The 18042-nt window shown below is 36.7% G+C and overlaps 1 protein-coding gene across 1 annotated transcript; it reads left to right on the top strand.

Moving 5' to 3' along the window:
- Window positions 1-213: 213 nt before the first annotated feature.
- On the top strand, window positions 214-16637 carry LOC116175076. The gene is made up of 8 exons (XM_031493148.1): window positions 214-583; window positions 641-729; window positions 777-1421; window positions 6023-6263; window positions 6313-6514; window positions 8143-8405; window positions 8456-9022; window positions 12406-16637. Exons 1-8 carry the CDS (start codon window positions 556-558, stop codon window positions 15786-15788), a joined length of 5418 nt encoding a protein of 1805 aa, XP_031349008.1. The 5' UTR covers window positions 214-555; the 3' UTR covers window positions 15789-16637.
- Window positions 16638-18042: the final 1405 nt, after the last annotated feature.

The raw sequence follows: 18042 nt of genomic DNA, 5'->3' as shown, positions 1-18042 counted from the left end.
CTCCACTTCCTGGTGGTAACGTCCGAATTTTCTTGGTAATGAAAAATGTATTGCATGTAATATTACACCGAGGTCAAAATGTTTTGAAAATGAGGCCGAAATTCAAAAAATGACGCATGCCCATCGATGAGGAGTCACATTTCGATTTAAATGCGTCCTCAATACGAATAATAATGGCGGTAATCTCGACGTACCGCCACTGGTTTTTTTTACATAAAATTGCATTTAAAAATTTTTATTCTTTCATAAAAATCAACGTTTAAATTCCACAAACGAAGCTCGAGTACTGCGCTTAAATTTTAATACAAATCACCCCCGTGCGACTTTAAAATATTGGAAAGATTGAAAGGCAAGTGGTTGTAGCATTGTATTTATCAGTGCGTGTGGGTAGCTTGTTTGAGAAATGGCAATTTTGGTCAAAAGTGGAATGATCGCAGTACGTAACGGTTAAGAGAAGACAGCAGTTTATGGCCCAGAAAATGGATTGTAACTCATTTTCGTCGAGCGATTTAATGTGAATTAGAGAGGTTATATGTGTTGATTACAGTATAGGTTATGTTTCCAACTTTCATTAGTATTTTAGGTGTGTAATGCTTTTTTTTCAATTTATTTCCACTTGTTGTAATGTTTGTTGTTGTAGATATACAGTCATGGTGGGAAGTACCGAGTATAGCACATTTTTGCTCATTATTTCGTACAGCCTTTAATTTGTTAGACTTCGATATCGAGGTATTGCGACGATCTCCGAGTGTCTCACAGTAATTGTATGATTATAGGACCTAGAAGAAGCTCTCCTAACAGACGGTACCGAAGAAACCTCGTGGCTTCAGGAACTTATTGTTCGACTGTTAACAGGGTGTCTCCCCAACAATGAAATCTCTACGTTTAATTATCAGATGTTTTTAAGGAGATTGTTTCGGGAGAAATGTAAAGAGCATGATCGGTATAATCCGTTTAATACAGACATAGATTTTCAATTGTTACCCTTACGAACAAAGGTGGATATTTTACACGCGTTGTGCGATTTTCGGCTCGACGCGGAAGATGTGCTCGAACAACTGAAAAATCTCGAGGCAGACAGTTTAAGGGTCGAACCCCTGGGCTATGACGATAATAAGTCTGCTTATTGGTACTTTTACGGGACAAGACTGTATAGGGAGGATTTTAACGTAAAAAATAATAGGAAGGGGAAGTCCGTGTGGCAAGTTGTGTGTTTTACAGAGGAGGATTGGTTTCAACTTGCCAAAAAGTTTAAGGAGTCTACGTCCAAAGCTGAATGCCAGCTGTATCACACACTTACAGAAAATTTTCTTCCCGAGTTACCCAGACTTTTTTGTGAGAAAGAACAACTCGCAAGAAAACGGTTACTGGACAACCAACCAAGAAGGACATCAAGTAGGCTTGATACGAAACGGAAGCAGGTATATAGAATTTTCATTAATATTAACCCTGTTGTTAATCCCAATGCTATATAATCTGAAGGCCTGTCTTTCATATTTAAATTAAATTTAACTGACAGTTCATTTCCATAGGAATGGACAATTTAATTAGGAACCTGGGTTTCTCCGGTATATCAAAGCTTGACACTTGCATTTTACATGTGCTACTGAGGGGTCAACCAAGGAATAAAACGTCCAGGGATTCCCGTATTTGGGAATACTTAGTCAATTTTCAAGTATTCTTTGATATTCCCGGATATTTTCAGGCAGTTATGACTATTCCCTGATCATTAAGTGGCAGAGCAAAGCGATGCAAGCCTTTTAGGAGTAGATGGTGTCTGTCTGTCTGTGCACAGGATATCTGGCAAACGCATGGACTGATTCGTTTCAAACAGTTGAGCTATATGCCACATGTAACAAGCCTATTGAAATTGGGTCAAATCCAATAATAATAATAATATATATTAATTCCCAAGACAAATTTTGAATTGTATAGGATACGTCAGACAAAAAAATACAATTTAAAAAATGTTGGTCATAAACAATACAATGGACAAAAAAGCAAGAATGCAATATAAATTACACTAGAGACTTTAAGGTTACACCGCTTTTCTGGGTCTGCTTTCCACATGGTTTATTAAAAATATTCCTAAGCGTTTTTCTTGTATTCTCATTGCTATTTTTATTAATGAAACCAAAAACCTAACTTGTTAGCAGGATCATCTTGTTTGAGAAATAGTTAATCGGAAAATCTCTCCACTTGCAGGTGTCCTATTTTTGACATTTTTAGATCGTATCTCCGTAATTGTTAGTGGTATCAAAAAAGTAATATTGGTGTCTTGTTCTCTTTTAAGGTCAAACTTAAAATGGTAAAATCAAAATTGGGAAATATTTTCTCGCTTTAGAGATATGGAGGAAAATTGAAAAATTGTCAATTTAGGAGATACAGAAAAATGTTTACTACACAAGTTTTTTTATAATGATTATTGACTAATCTGCCGTTTTCAAAACAAGCACACAGACTCACCTAACCTCATTCTTTAACTCGAACACCCTGTATATTTTAATCTAAAAAAGGTAGTACAGTGGCACCACGCTCAGAAAGTCCCTGACAGGGCGTGTCCGAGGGCGCTAGAAATTTAGACGGTACATTCTGATGCAAAATTTAAAAACACTTTAAGGGAATTACATACCTTATCAGATCGTATATCCAAGCTATATCCCTCTTGAAAAAGACGAGTTTGTATAAAACTGGAGACGGAAAACGTAAAATAAAGCAAATACAACAGGAATAGTGTAAACTAAAATAACGTGAAGCGTCAACTGTCAAAAGGGAATAATTAATAATTATGGCGCGGAATGTATCGCGTCGTTTTGCAGACTTTCTATTGGCCAGTTTGATTTATTTCAAAATTAGTTCACATATTTTCCGGGGCTTTTCTGACATGGTGGCACTGTATATTAAAATCTCTTCAAAAATATAATTCACAAGGGATGATATTAAAAAAAGATTCAGGTGATTTTAAAAAACTCAAAAAGGATTCCAAAAGATTTACACAAATTCAAAATGATTTTTGATTTTTTAATTTAAAAACCATTTTTAATCAATATTCAATTTGTTTAGTGTTATATTTTTGAAAAGAGATTTTAATATGCTACCTTTTTATATTAAAATATACAGGATGTTCAAATCAAAAAAAGAGGTTAGGTCGGATAACTTTTAACTGACTTATTTTGAAAACAACATTTTTATACTCGATACTATACAGGGTCGCTATTAAAGGTGGAACAGAAGCTCTCACGCTCAAACCATTTGAGATATAGACATGAATATCTTTTTGACATTACTTCACATATTTAGAGGTTAAAGCAATTTGTTTGCGGACGCCATCTTGAATTTTTTTATTTAAAATTAGTGATTTCCTCCAGCAATGAACGCGTTACCATGCTTTGGAGGGCATGTAAAGCTGGCAGTCAAACCACGACTGTGGTAGGTCACACAGACGGCTGTTGATGTGACCTGTATGTACCTAAGGAGTGCCACCCATACAATACAATACAATAGGCTTAGTATGTGTACCGGTTTTATTCTCTTCATCATCACTGTTATTACCTTGTGAAAATGTGTATGTGGGTCGGATATATTTCGATTCTCGATTTGAAGGCACAGAGCCTTTTTCATCTTTTGATGTTGATTGTGACATGTCAGTATTTGAAATATTATGTAATTCAAATTAACAAATTGCAATTAATTTTTTGGTAAAATCGAAACTCGTTTCTGAACAAATGAATTATATAAATAAAAAAGAACAAAAGAATACTTTTGAATGAAGGGACATCATAACAATCACTAAGTTGTGTAAAGTAAGGTGTGAGCAAAAAAATTTTGACTTAGAGAAGGCTGTGGAAATTTTAGGTGACGTTTAAAGCTGCATTCACAACCTCCAATTAATGTTTATAATTAATGAGTGAAATTATTTCGTTAACTTTAAGCAAAGCAATCATTCGCAATGCCTGAAATTAATACGTGAATTAATGTTTAAGCAGTGTCGCCACCTATTATCTGCGAGGCAATGGTTAATGTTTATACAACAAGTTTCAACATAACCTTGTAGCGCAGCACAAGAATCAGTGTTTGTGTTAATAGTGTCTTTTAACTGTAACTAGCCTTATCCTAAAGTGGCAAGATACTTTTTTCTGTTCGCCACATTCATGTTATGTACAAAATCAAAACAGGGTTATGTCGGCTGTCATATAAAGGCACGCATGCGCACCTCTGTTCATTTCCGTAAAATTAAGCGACAAAGTTTGCAGTTTGCAAAATTCTGCGTTAAGTATTAATTTCGACGATTAATTTTCTATATTGTGAATGTACCCTTAAAATACGTAGCTTTAAACATTTACGTTCATTTTCGATTGTTAATTGTAGGTATTAATTTTGAGGTTGTGAATGCTACTTTAAATTAACTAATTTGACAGGTTGCGTTAAAAAGATTACACATGACCATACATCTATCTTCTCATGCATATTGCGTAGTTTTTCTTTGTACATACAAATTCGAAAAAATTAGAGTTAATTACGAAATATATATGTGGGTGCATTTGATTTGTTTTTAATCATAACATAGATTAGCTTTTGTGGAAATTATTTAGTGGCGGGAAACACATCTTCGTGAAAAATATGAATAATAATAATAATTTAAATAATAAAGTTTCTTTGCAAATTTGTATTGTTTTGTGTGACTTCTTCCGTATTGAGTGATCATAATTGAAATGAAGAAAGTGGTAATCTATTTCTCTTCTTCACAGGAACATCATGATTCAATCACAGCTTTATCTGTCTAATAATTTTTCTTGCTTTCCACAAATTGGAAAATCATAAGATATTCTGGAATCTATAAGATATCATTTTTGGGACCAGATTTCTGATTTTGTAAGAAAACTTTAAAAAAAGTATGTTTTTAATATGAAAATCATTACATGGTCAATTTAAGATAACTTATACATAATTAGATACTCCACTTCATTCATATTTCTTGATAACTTAATTAAAATGCAATAAAACCCCAACACAAACAAATACCAACGTAATTTACGCGCCTTTTGTGTGGAATTTAATTACCTGTTAAGTGGGAAGAGTCGCTCCGTTTTACCATATTATTATTACGTTTGATGCGCCTGCTTGAAGAAACCGACTGAGCATGATGTGGAAGGTGGGAGCCACGTTTGTTGCCTATGGTGCAGGGTTTACTTATTCGGCAATCATGTAAAACGATTATTCTACCTCTTCATGTACGCGAAAAATTAATTATAAAGATTCTGTTTTCACGAGTTTTTAGTCTAGTAGCCATGGACTATGATAAGGAAAAACATAGTCCATGACTCAAACTCAAAACTGAATCATACCTCCGCTCCTGATCAACGTGTTATATCGCGGTCTCACTCGTAATTTTTAAATTAAAATTGTTACTCTGGATTCTATGGTTAATCCTTCCTCAGCTCAATACTGAATCAATATAAACAATTTTCCGGAATGCCCCCCTCCCCTCAATTTCTTACTGATTAATGAACGCCTACAAATTAGGTTTTTATTAACAAAAGCGGACATCTTTAATCGTTGATGCGTTTGCTTCATTTTGCACTTCCAATGAGATAAAATCCATGTCAATAAATCATTCCCAAATATGATCAACACATGCCGAGTTCGCAGTTGTAATCAAATAGCCCCCACCACTCATCTCCAGACATCTGGAATCCATTAAGAAATCAATGCTGTACAGATATTAAAAGATGTGGAAATTCCACCAAATGATAAAAAATTTATTCTTACAATTCCACTAGTCAAATTCACAAATAAATACGGCAGAATTTTCTAAAATGGATCCTACATTAGACATAGGTACTTCACCTGTTTTTGGATTATCTGTCCATCTGTATCTTGAGTAAGTCTAGAACTAGTAAATCTTTTCCATTCAATCGACTCTTGGGATATTCCCATTTCAGTTTATTTATTTCTCTGTACTACTACCACTCCAATCACTTCTTTCTTTCTTATCATTAATGGTTTTTTTTTATAAATGTAGGAAACCGAACGTGCAGAAAAGGTGAAACTTGAAGCTGTGTTAGACAAGGAAAAAGAAGAACTAAAACGCAAATTAGAATCGGAAAAGCGACGGCAAGACGCGTACGAACGAAGATCTCGTTTACGCGAACAGGACAACGAAAGTGACAATTCAGAAGCTCGGTATGAAATGGCTGGAAATAAAAAACCCGAGAAGAAAGAAAAGCAACGCCATAATTCGAGCAGTTCGAGCAGTAGTAAAGGTAAGCCGGAACGGGGTAAAGTCGATTTTTACCACTCGCATTTTTGCAGATTGCGGTTCGAGTGTCACTCGATCGTCTAGTCAAAGTTTGAATCGGGCCAGTAATGAAATATCCAGCAACGTTAAGTCGAGCACGGCTAGTGCGACTACTGTCGGTAGACAAACAAATAATTCTTTAGCTTCGGCAACGGGACAGATTGTGATACAACCGGTGTTAAATACAAATCGGAAGAAGTTGAAGACGTCATTAGTGTAAGGGTTTGTCGTAGTATTTGTGAGGTCGTTTTCTGCAATTGGATTATTAAACTATAGTCCTCTTATTTTACGGTTGCGTGCCGGTCGGCTAACTTGTTCGTGGGGCGGGGGTGTCTGAGGTATTAAATGAATTGGTAGAATTTCAGAATACTTGGTAAGTTTGTATTTAAGGGAAGAATATAAAACAAGGCAACATTGTTTAATTTAATCAAATTGTCACTTGATTCGAGCTTCATTTATCACATGTGATTTTTGTTGAAAACCATCAAAATTATTAAATTGTGGTATAATAATAATAATAATAATAATATAAATGTATTAAGGGATAGGAGAAGCCATAAGGCCATTAGTATCCCCCCTCTACAAACTTGGTGGCATCAGATATAACAAAACAAGTTAACAATACTATGAAATACAAAGTAAATATAACAAAAAAAAAAGTAAGTAAAACAGTATAACAAGAAAAACGAAAACATAATAGCTCTCTACGTATAAATTTACACATTAAACATCAAAAAAACATGTTCAGAGTCCTGCAACAAACAAAAAACGTGCGATCGAAACCATTACAGGACCTGGTGTGTCTAACATCTTCTGGCAGCTTGTTCCACAATTTGGCCGCTTGTATATAAAAGGACGATGCTCCAATGCTTGTCTGAGCCTTAGGAATATAAATATTTGAAGTCCTAGTACCGTAACAATGGAAACTACTGAGTGCCCGAAAGTTTGTGTAGAGATAAAGCGGTATTCGATTAAGAATGATTTTATGCAAAAGTCTTAGCATGTGGTATATTCGATTAGTTCTCAGATTTAGCATATTATGATAGTTAAGTATAGGTTGTATATGATCACTATGTTTAAGATTACACACAAAACGTAAACAGTAATTTTGAATTTTTTGTGTTTTATAAGACAATTGTTTTTTCCCTGATAACACACATCACCATATGTTAAATGAGGTAGTATTAATTGTTTTACCAGCTTTAGTGTAATGTGTGTACACAAAAGATTTTTAGCCTTATATAAAGTTCTCAGTTTATATAGTGATTTTGAGCAGATAATGTGAGGTTCCCAGGTTAAAGTTCGATCCAGAGTTAAACCAAGGACTCGCGCAGAGGTTGCAAATTCTACACAGACACCATTTATTTTCACAGCTTGTGTTTGTTCTTGAAAAAATCTTTGTATGCCTTTTTTGGTACCGACTGGGATGATTATAGTTTTAGCAGGGTTCAGTTTAAGATTATTTAGTGTTGCCCACACATAACCATTAAGTCACAGTTTAGTTGATTAATATGCTCATTGAGACCCTTTAATGGTACATTTTTCAAAACTTGTATATCGTCTGCATACTGATGTATGTCACTGTATTTAATGTATCGGTGAAGATCAGAAACATATATATTGAATAGCAAGGGACCTAAAATGCTACCCTGCAGGACACCACATTTAATGCTTAGGGAGTCAGAAATCAAAATATTACCATCAGACACTATTTTCGTTCGTTGGTTTCTATCAGAAAGGTAGTCTTTAAACCAGTTTCAAGTATACTGTAAACAGACATGGCTGCTCTTAATGATTTAGAGAAATGTTGAGTGGTTATCTTGATTTTATCTTATCTCTTCTAGATTTCGTCAAACTGATGAAGATCTTCAAACAGGTATGCATAAAATTTTAGATTACGTGAAAAACCACGAGGACGCTTGGCCCTTTGTTGACGCCGTGGAGGAGGAATATGCACCCAATTACTACTCGGTTATTCGTAAGCCGATGGATCTTCAAAGAATGGAGGACAGACTCGATTCTGGATACTACAAAACATTTGCACGTTTTCGAGGAGACTTCCAACTGATCATCGACAACTGTCGCCTATACAACGGGGTCGATAACGGTAAACACTCCCCCTTATAATTCGCAGCCTACAACCCTTGACTTTTGTAGAGTACACCGAGATGGTCGGCAACTTACTCACAGTTTTTGAGAAGGCCACAGAACGCTATCTTGATCAAGTGACCTCCTCGGATGACGAAATAGCAGTCGAGTATCCCGATACCGACTTTGATGATAAATTGGACAACAAACACAAAACTATCAACGACGTGGCAACTATACGTAAACCGACGTTAGCTGCGCAAACCGACAAAAAACGTCAGCCGTCGGTTTCGGACGATTCTGTTAGTAGATGTAGTAACTCGGTTGATTTTTCCGAAGCTAAAAATAAAAAGAAGGTTTCCAAGGTGAAAGATGACGTCAAATCAAAGAAAAGTACAAAACAGAGCCGGAAAAAGAAGAACACTAAAGGGAGGAGAAAATCTTCAAGATTAGTGCAGAGTCCTATTAAGAGTCGAAGTAGAAGTAGGAGTTTGAGTAGTTTCAGTCAAGGTGATTGGAGTGATAGTCCGCCACCTTCATTTCCTCCTTCTAGTCCGGAGAGTGTCTATAATCCAGTTGCGAGGAAAAGTAAAAGCTCCTATTTAAGTGAAGAAGAAGCACATGTGACGTCTAAAGGTAACTACAATAATGTGGTACTTCCCCGGGGCTGAGCCTTACAGGGTGATCAGGGGGGGGGGGTGCTACAATTTTGACACAGGTCACAAGAAAATATCACATTTATATAACATAAGAAATATGAGGAAATAAAGTTTATTATTATTATTTTAAAAATGTTTAGGACAAATGTAGTAGATACTGTGGGGATTTTATGTTTTACTTTCAAAAATCAATGAGGTGGTTATCAAAAAATGTTTTTTTGAAAATTTTAATTGATCGCTATTTTATGCAGATACAAATGTTTTGGAGAACTGAAAGATAGTTTTGAAAATTTTTGTTTTCAATAGTCCTGGAAATAAGAGAATTTCGACGATTTTTCAAAAAACGCTAATAACTTCGAACCGAAACACCAAATCAAAAATTGGAACTACGAAAAGTTATTTGTTTTAATGAGTTCTAACTGCCGTTTTCGGGTGTAACACCCTGTATATATGTATACAATATGTTCATATAAGAAAAATAAATATTACTTGGATTATCCGTGCTTTGCGATTATCTATGCTTCGGCTGGTCCCGGATAATCAGAGTTTAACTGTATTACAAAGTATTTTCATTGGTTTTTTCAACTTTCAAATATTTAATGCTCAAAAAAATTTCATGTATAGAATTTGGCTGCTGGCAAAAGAAAAAGAAACCTAATAAATTTCCTGAAATTCTTCTTTACTACTTTTACTATCATTTTTTTTGTATTTTTATTAATTTTCTTAAACAGAAAATAATAATAATTTGCGATGTTTGTTCTCTTGGTAGATTATTACCCACACCTATTACTATACAGTTCATCAGTTTTCGGTATGCGAATTTTTGCGGAAAAGTCATTGTTAATAGCTTTAAAATACTCTATAGCGGGTTCTCAGCTTGAGATGCAGTTTATGGAGATACAGTACATGCTTGCCAAAGTTATTAACAAACGTGACAATGACAGCACAAGGAGGCTTTGTTGCTAGAGTACTTCAATCTTAGACCATACAGTACATGGACTGCTAATTGCAACCAAAATATGGCCAAGGACAGCGCCTGGGTATGAGTTTCAGGGTAAACGAGTCTGTCCAAAGTTGACCGATGAAACACGATTTGAGACTCAACCTTTAAATATCCAAAACTTCAATTAATCAATTCTCTAGACATCCCAAAAACGCACACTTATTCTTATTTGTGGACGTATAGAAGCCTCCAACTTCTGGAGATGCAAACGCAGTGTAGTATTGTACAGGGTGGCCAAATAAGAATGCGAGATACTGTATCTGAGAACCTGTCCACCATAGAGGCTTGCGGTAAAAACATTTATTACTAAAACGGCCACGAGAAAAACCTGGAATAGTATATTAAAGCATAAGTTGCAGAAGACGCTATATTCTAGCACGAGTTCAAGTTTCGAACCTGAGCCGCGAAGGTTCGAATGAACGAGTGCTAGAAAGGCCTTCTGCAACATATGCTTTATACTATTTTCTCTGTTGAGCATTTTAATTGTATTAAAAAAATTAACAATTCTGACATTTTCTGTAATAAATACTTCAATAAAGAAATTAAGTTGGCTACGCTACATTTTGAAAAAATTCAATTTAACAAGCGCGTCAAATACGAATTTGTGCAGTATATTTTAGTTTTTTCAATAAAAAGTGAATAATGTGCGAAGAAATTCTTCCTTCCACTCCTCCAGAACTTCGACAGTTAGCAGAAGAGACTGTTCTTAATTTGCTACCAGGCAATAATTCCACAATTAGGTATTCTAAAAGTTTATAATAATTGTACATTTAGTGACAAAGATTAGTTTTGTAATTTTGTTAGGTTATTAAACCTCATTTGTATTAAATGTGGATTTCTCTAAGTACCTACACTGAATTTTCAATACCTAATGATTTCAATTACCCGTATCGTTAATAACTGTAACATAATGTTATAACAATAACCGTTGAGATAAGTATTAACGTCTAACTCATTCAGGCAGAACTTTGAATTGAACATTCGCGTATATGATCAGCGTGGATGATTTAGACGAGCATGCCAACCACTGAATACCAAATGTTCTTAAAAATCTGTCAGTTGTGGAAAATAGTTACCAAAAATAGTGTTGGAATGAAACTCATTCCAGCACTATTTTTGATATCGGAATACTGTCATTATAAACGCAAAACAGAGAAAATATTTTTAAGTGTCTGAAATGGCCGCTAGGGGGCGTAACTGCAATCTGGAATCTAAAAAAGTGATTTTTCTGTGAATTCCGCTATATTAACCTAACAAAAAAATGTCCGGTCTTTGAAGACGACGATAATCTGAACCTTTTTTGTTTGGCAATTTTTCCTGTATCTCTAAAAATGAAGTGGTGGGGGGTATTCAAAGGTTTCCGTAAAGAACACCCTGTATCTTCGAAACGACTGAACCGATTTTAACAAACTCGGGTTAATTGACAAGAGTTATTCTCTATACAGGAAAAATTGTCAAACAAAAATTGTTCAGATTATCGTCAACTTCAAAGACCGGACATTTTTTTGTTAGGTTAATGTAGCGGAATTCACAGAAACATCAGTTTTTTAGATTCCAGATTGCAGTTACGCCCCCTAGCGGCCATTTCAGAAACTTAAAAGTATTTTCCAGGTTTTGCTCGTGGCCATTTTAGTAATAAATTTTTTTACCGCAAGCCTCTATGATGGATAGATTCTCAGATACAGTCTCGCATTCTAATAATTTCCACTGATGACTGAATCTATTTGGCGTAAACTGTCTGCGCCACATGCCTCTCCCGTTGTTTACCACATGTCTGGAAGCAATTTGGGCGCTCGTACTCTGTACCTAAAAAATGCCAATACTCATCTGGGTGCGTGAGTTTGATTTTGGATGCACCTGCTGGAGCGACGTCATTCCAGAGAAATTTCAAGTCTAAAATTTGTAATTTCCTCTCAAGATCTATCCTGAATTTATTTCTTGTAGGTCTTCCGGTTTACATTTTAAAATAAATGGTTACACTTTCTTGGTTATAGAATTATTAGAGCTTCTATTGATAAAACCTCCATGGAAAAATTATTTCAAATATTAGTGCGCCACGGAGTCATCTGCGCATAGGGCGCCTATAACCTTCTTACCTACCGATATCTGTACTAAAATTGAATTTGGGATTCCATAACTTATTGCAAGGATGCTGCGAGAAAACTAATTGAATAAAATTAAAACAAAATCTGAATTTGCCAAATTAATCTAGTATGTTTGTGACTAAAGAATGTTGCTCGATAAGTTCCATAATTAAAAATTGATTTGAATAGCAGTAATCACAGATGAAGCGCCATACTTTGGTCTCAGGGCTATTATTCAAATTAGAAACCCACTATTATTCAATTTAATTATAGGGAAAGAAAAACAAAAGGATAAATGGCGAGATTCGAAAGTCAAGATAGAAAAAAAGGTCGATGTCAAAGAATTGAAAAACAAAGAACGATCGCATTCCCCTCCAAAACAAAAGGATAAGCATAATAAACTTCGTGAAACGATTGAAAAGCTTAAAGCGAAGAGTGAATTATCGAATAAAGTGAAGAGTAGCGACTACGAAGATAGTGATGATAGAACGAAGGAAAACGAAAAGCGTCATGATAATAAAAACAAGAAATACGACGCTTTTAAAAATAAATTAAAATCGAAAAGTAAAAATGTGAATTGCAGTCAGGATGGTGACTACAGTTCCGGCGAAAGTGTCCATTCAGACGTAAAAAAATCGTTCAAAAAAGACAAGAAGCTTTACGGAACAAAAAATGCGGCAATCGAAGCCTTAACTTTAGCTACAGAACAAACACTTAAAGACATAAATAAGTGGCTCGATGATACTCCTCGACTATCCGAATTTAGTTCCGCCAGTAATTCGCCATCGCATTACATCGGCGCGGAGGAGTTTGAAAATATCGGCAGTAAAATTGATAACGATTACCGCAAGAGGCTGGAAAAACCTGTACCGCGCAAGGATGTTATGGGCAAAGAGATTAAGCGGCGCACGTTTCATAGGGATCCGACTAAATTTTTGAAAAAGCGCGAAGTGCAAAGAACAATCGACCGTTTGCAGCCGGGCAAAAGTAAAGGTAATTTGTTGTCGAATGTGCAGAACGCCGTAAAAGTGGAGGATGTGTTTCCGTTGGGTCCGCTCTCGAAAATTAAGGATACGAAGAATTCTTTAATCGTGAAAACGGCGGAGAGTACCCCAAAGTTAAGTTTGGGGTCTGTTTTGGACAGTTTCGGCAAGCATAAGTTTGTAGATGATGTTAAGAAAGATGATGATCATAAGGCGCCTGTAGTTAAAAAAGCGGAATCGCCGATTTGTGACACGGAAAATCGCAATGTTTCCCCAGCCGAAAGCAAAGCTGAGAAGAAAGAAGTGAAAACGGATATTGCGGAAATAACGCCGGGGAAAGCGACGCCAAATTTAAGCGCCTGGTTCAAAGCTTTTGGGGCGCCAAAAGTTCCGCTAATCCAGAAGAAAGTTGAACAAAAAACTGAAGGCAAAGAAAGCGAAAAAGTTGATGATGGTAAGGACAAAGTGAAGGAGGAGGCTCGTAAAGTTTCACTTCCTGAGGTTTCGCCGAGCACGGACAGTCCGGCTACCCCTCAGGGACAGCCGACATCACGGCAACGGAAAATGAGTACTGGTAGTACAGTTTCGGAACGATCTTCCTTTAGTCAGGACATGGATTCGCCTAGGATTGGCATAGACGAACGATTGGGTGCTTATCCTGCTCCATATCCGTCACCTTTACATCGATCTCCATCGGGAGCATCCCCGGTGATGGCGTCTCCAAGACCCGACGTGTCTCCAAAGTCTACATATCCTACAGTGAACGGCCAAATTAGGGTTGGCTTTTATCAAGATACTGTGTCGAATAAAAGCAGCCCGGAAAAAACTGGGAGCCCACAATCTCCTTATGTCCAGTACTCTGAGCACGTGTACACCCCTGCGAGTACTGAGAGCACCACATATTCCTACGGTAACCCTTACTATTCACAGCTGTCAAATTATAGTACCTCGACCACCCCTGCATATAATGCAGACCAGTCGAGACCTCCATTTTACGATACCAGTAAACCGTTAACCGACCAATATCAAGCTAAGGTAACCCCCAACTATTCCAACTACCAAAACGTGAATGCGCCAGGATATCCCACTACAAACTACCCGGTTTGCTCCACCTCAAGTTCTCCCCAAGAATCTGCTTCTAACTGTGAACCGTATCAGCAGCAGCAGTCGAGGCTTCCAGAAAAACAAACTCCAACGTTCCCCGTCAAAAAGCGCGTGTACAACGAAACGGACGCACCCTCTCAACCGAATTCTACCTTGGAACCAGAAACGTACGACAGAAACTACGAAATAAACTTAATCTCCAGTCGTCAGTTGAATCAGCAGCATCAAGTGAGACCTAGTAGCAGAAACACGCCCCAGCAGTACGTTCATCAAAACATCCCCAATCCGCGTTCGCTCAGTGCTCAAAATCAACCGGCTTCCAATGACTCGGAAACGATGCGGAACACGAATACTTTCCCAGCGGCAACAAATTTATACAGTTACGGCGGTGACCCATTGTATCCTAGTAATTCCAGTGAAGGTCCATTGGATCTGAACGCTCGACCAGATGGCGCCGATAAGAAACTGTACGCCAACATGGCGTATATGGGAAGCGGTGACATCGGTTTTAACAAGACGACAGCGCAGTATGGTTACGTCCGACCTCCAAAGGCAAGTGAGCCACAGCCGAGCGTGCAGGAGGCCGACGATATGATGATGCGTTACGCCGAAGCAACCGACTATAGAAGCGCAGATATTAACATAAGTCAGGCCTCTAAGACATTGCTGGCTCAGCCGGAAATGTCGATTCCGAGACCCAGCTACACGGCGCCCTCGGTGTCGCATATTGTCGACCGATTTCCGAGCGAAAACATGTATTACGCCGACAAAACGCTCGCAGCTTCTCACATGTACAATAAACCGATAGTGACGAACTCTTCGAGTTTGCCAATATTCAGTCAACCTTACGGTCACGATATACAAACGTCGGCGGGCGGGTACAATAGGCAACTGACTGAGCTACAAACTGCCAAGCCGTTCTTACAGCAGACACCACAGGCGCAGAGCTCTCAGCAGCTCGCCGATAAGAAATCGAAACGTCGTAAAAACGCGAAAAATACCCCGCCTGTCGATGCAACGCAGAGTGCCGGTTCAAATCAGGGCTTCCAGTCGTATTCAGGTTTGAAGAATACGGGTAGTATTGAGCCAAGTGCGATATCATTAAAGACGGCCAGTGTAGTTCCCGGTAGTGCTTTTAATTTCGGCCCGGCGCCGACCGGTCTCGGTTTAAGTTCCGGATTATACGGTGACAAAGATACATATCCGAACTTTTTGGAAGATTACAGGGCGGCGCCGAATTATTATATGGCGGCCGCCGCGGCGGCAGCCCATCATAGGTCGGAAACAACGGACAAACAAGTTCGAACTGCCCACCAAACGAGTGCGTCGACAACCGGTAGTTACCCGTTTATCGGCGCGCCACAACCTAGGCCGCCGAGTTATCCGTTTATGTCTCCACATCAAGGCTCACCGTTAATGGACGCCGGTTCGCCATTATATCAGCAGTATTTACAGGCGGGCGTGCTTCATCAGGGCCTCTTGGGACCGCCTGGCGCGTACCCGCCCGGTTATCACCCGGCCTTAAGCATGAGGCAACCGTTTGACTCCATGACACGACCTTGGCTATAACTACTTTTATCACGAAGGTTAGGTTGTAATGTTGATTTATAGGGTTAGTGCATTTGCCAAAGACATTTTTAGTTTATACTGTATATAGAACCATGTACATTGTACATAATAAGCATTTTATACTACCTACTACTTACGCTAGTTAAATTTCATAGTGTAAGTAAAACTCGGTTTTTAAATGTTCAGTTAGTAACATCTTTATTTTTAACCTTTTGTGATTTCCAGAGGGCGGCAAACCGGTTGGGTCTTATCATCTTTGAGATGTAGATTCATAGTTGCATACAAATAAGTCGGCCAAAGTTTCTTGCAAAAGAGCACCCTCTCATTTGCTGACATTTTCTCTGGTCGTTTTTCGAATTCAGACTGGCTCAAATATTTTTAAAAACGTTGAGTGTTGAGAATGCATGTTACGAAAGATTTATTTGATAACACGCCCATTCAAATACTGTTATATTTTGATATATTAATGTCAAAAACTGCTTTTGTTTTAAAAATGTAACATGTTTAATAACAAAAAAGTTATGAGTCAACTGAATTAGGAAAGCGCCACCTGGCGAACAACAGGCGACTCTCTTTTAGTATCTACTTTGACCAACTGTGTACTTGAATGCACAAGCGAGCCGCCCTACATATTTTTAACTTCCGTATATGTAGAATTAGAAAATACATTTTATTTTGTTTTAACGTATTACTAGTTCAGATATTTACACAATGTTTTAACTGTATAAAAATAAGCACGCAATAGCGAGTTATCTTACTTATTAAATTATTTTTCTATAGACTAGCAATTATAATTTAGTTTTGTAATTTTTCTGTGATATATATAAATTTTAACGATTTATAAATGAATATTATATTTGTGTATCCAATGGATAGCTTGCCATCGGTAACATAATTTGGTTTAATCATTTAGGTAAATTAGTGCAGTCATTCATTTATTTCAATATGAATAGAGGCATAGAAACAAATTTTTTTAGAGTTTCAACTTAATCAATAATTCAGATTATATCTCGGAAATTCCACCCAGCAATTTCCGAAATAAATTTCGAGTTTTTGAGGGTAGCTTGGAAGTAAAGAAGACTCTTATGCAAATATTTTAGATACGATTCGTTGAATTTCATTTACGAACTAGGACGTTATTTATGAAATTAGTTTTTGTGTTAATACAGGGTGTATGTGCAAATGGATGGTTAAGCTGATTCTATTTTTACGACAAATTTCTTCTCGACTTCATTGTTAAAATTTATTACACGTGATGCGATCATGAAAATGCTTATCTGATAGTTTGTTACAAAAAATTTATCATTGTTAAATGTGGATAAGTCGGGCAGAAATTTGTTGTGTCTTACATTCTCGTTTCTTACACATAACAAAAATGAGTCGTTGTGATTAACATGTGTATAGTAAATTTTTTGTCCTTCACACCATTACAGTTCGTTTCCTTGTAGAATCCCTATTTTGTTTTTTAGCATGTCAGGTGTGCAAATTCAACTATATTAAAATATCTGTGTGTTTATGAGGAAGTATACAAGATCGATTCATTCACTAATCGCAGTCATTCAAAACTCAGGTGTGCAAATTCAACTATATTAAAATATCTGTGTGTTTATGAGGAAGTATACAAGATCGATTCATTCACTAATCGCAGTCATTCAAAACTCTTTCTCCCTATTTATTTAAAAATGTACGGGATGTTCGTTGTTGATCTAATTTTTCTTTATTTCCTAATAAATTTGAAATTCATTTAGTAATATTATGATTTTTATAGCGGACCAAATAAAAAAGCTACAAATGTAACCAATGTGTCTTAACATTCGAAATGTTTGCAGTTTTGTTCGTCAATTTTGAACATCCTGTAATTGTATAGTGAACGTCGACAATATAAAGTAAACCACACTCATCTCGCACGAACCTTTTAATTAGTTTAACAAATTGTCACATTAAGCTTTAATCATCAAATTTTATTATTGTACAAAATTATGAAACAAATATCAAAATAAAGAAATTGTAAATACAAAATATCTCCAACTAACGATGTACTTTTGAAGACATGTATTGTTGTACAATGAAATAAATATTTAGCGATTTGTATTAATAAATTTTAAACTTATTAGTCTCATCAAATTTGATAAACTTGACTATCTATAAGATACAAACATTCCCAGAGTCCAAACCCTGAAAAATAAAAAAAGTTGCTCTGATATGCCATCACGACTTCAGCACATTTTGTAGATCAGTAGCTTTCATTTGAATG

The sequence above is a fragment of the Photinus pyralis genome, unplaced genomic scaffold (assembly GCF_008802855.1).
Source record: "Photinus pyralis isolate 1611_PpyrPB1 unplaced genomic scaffold, Ppyr1.3 Ppyr1.4_LG6, whole genome shotgun sequence".
NCBI lineage: Eukaryota > Metazoa > Arthropoda > Insecta > Coleoptera > Lampyridae > Photinus > Photinus pyralis.
This window is presented reverse-complemented; position numbering and strand designations above follow the sequence as displayed.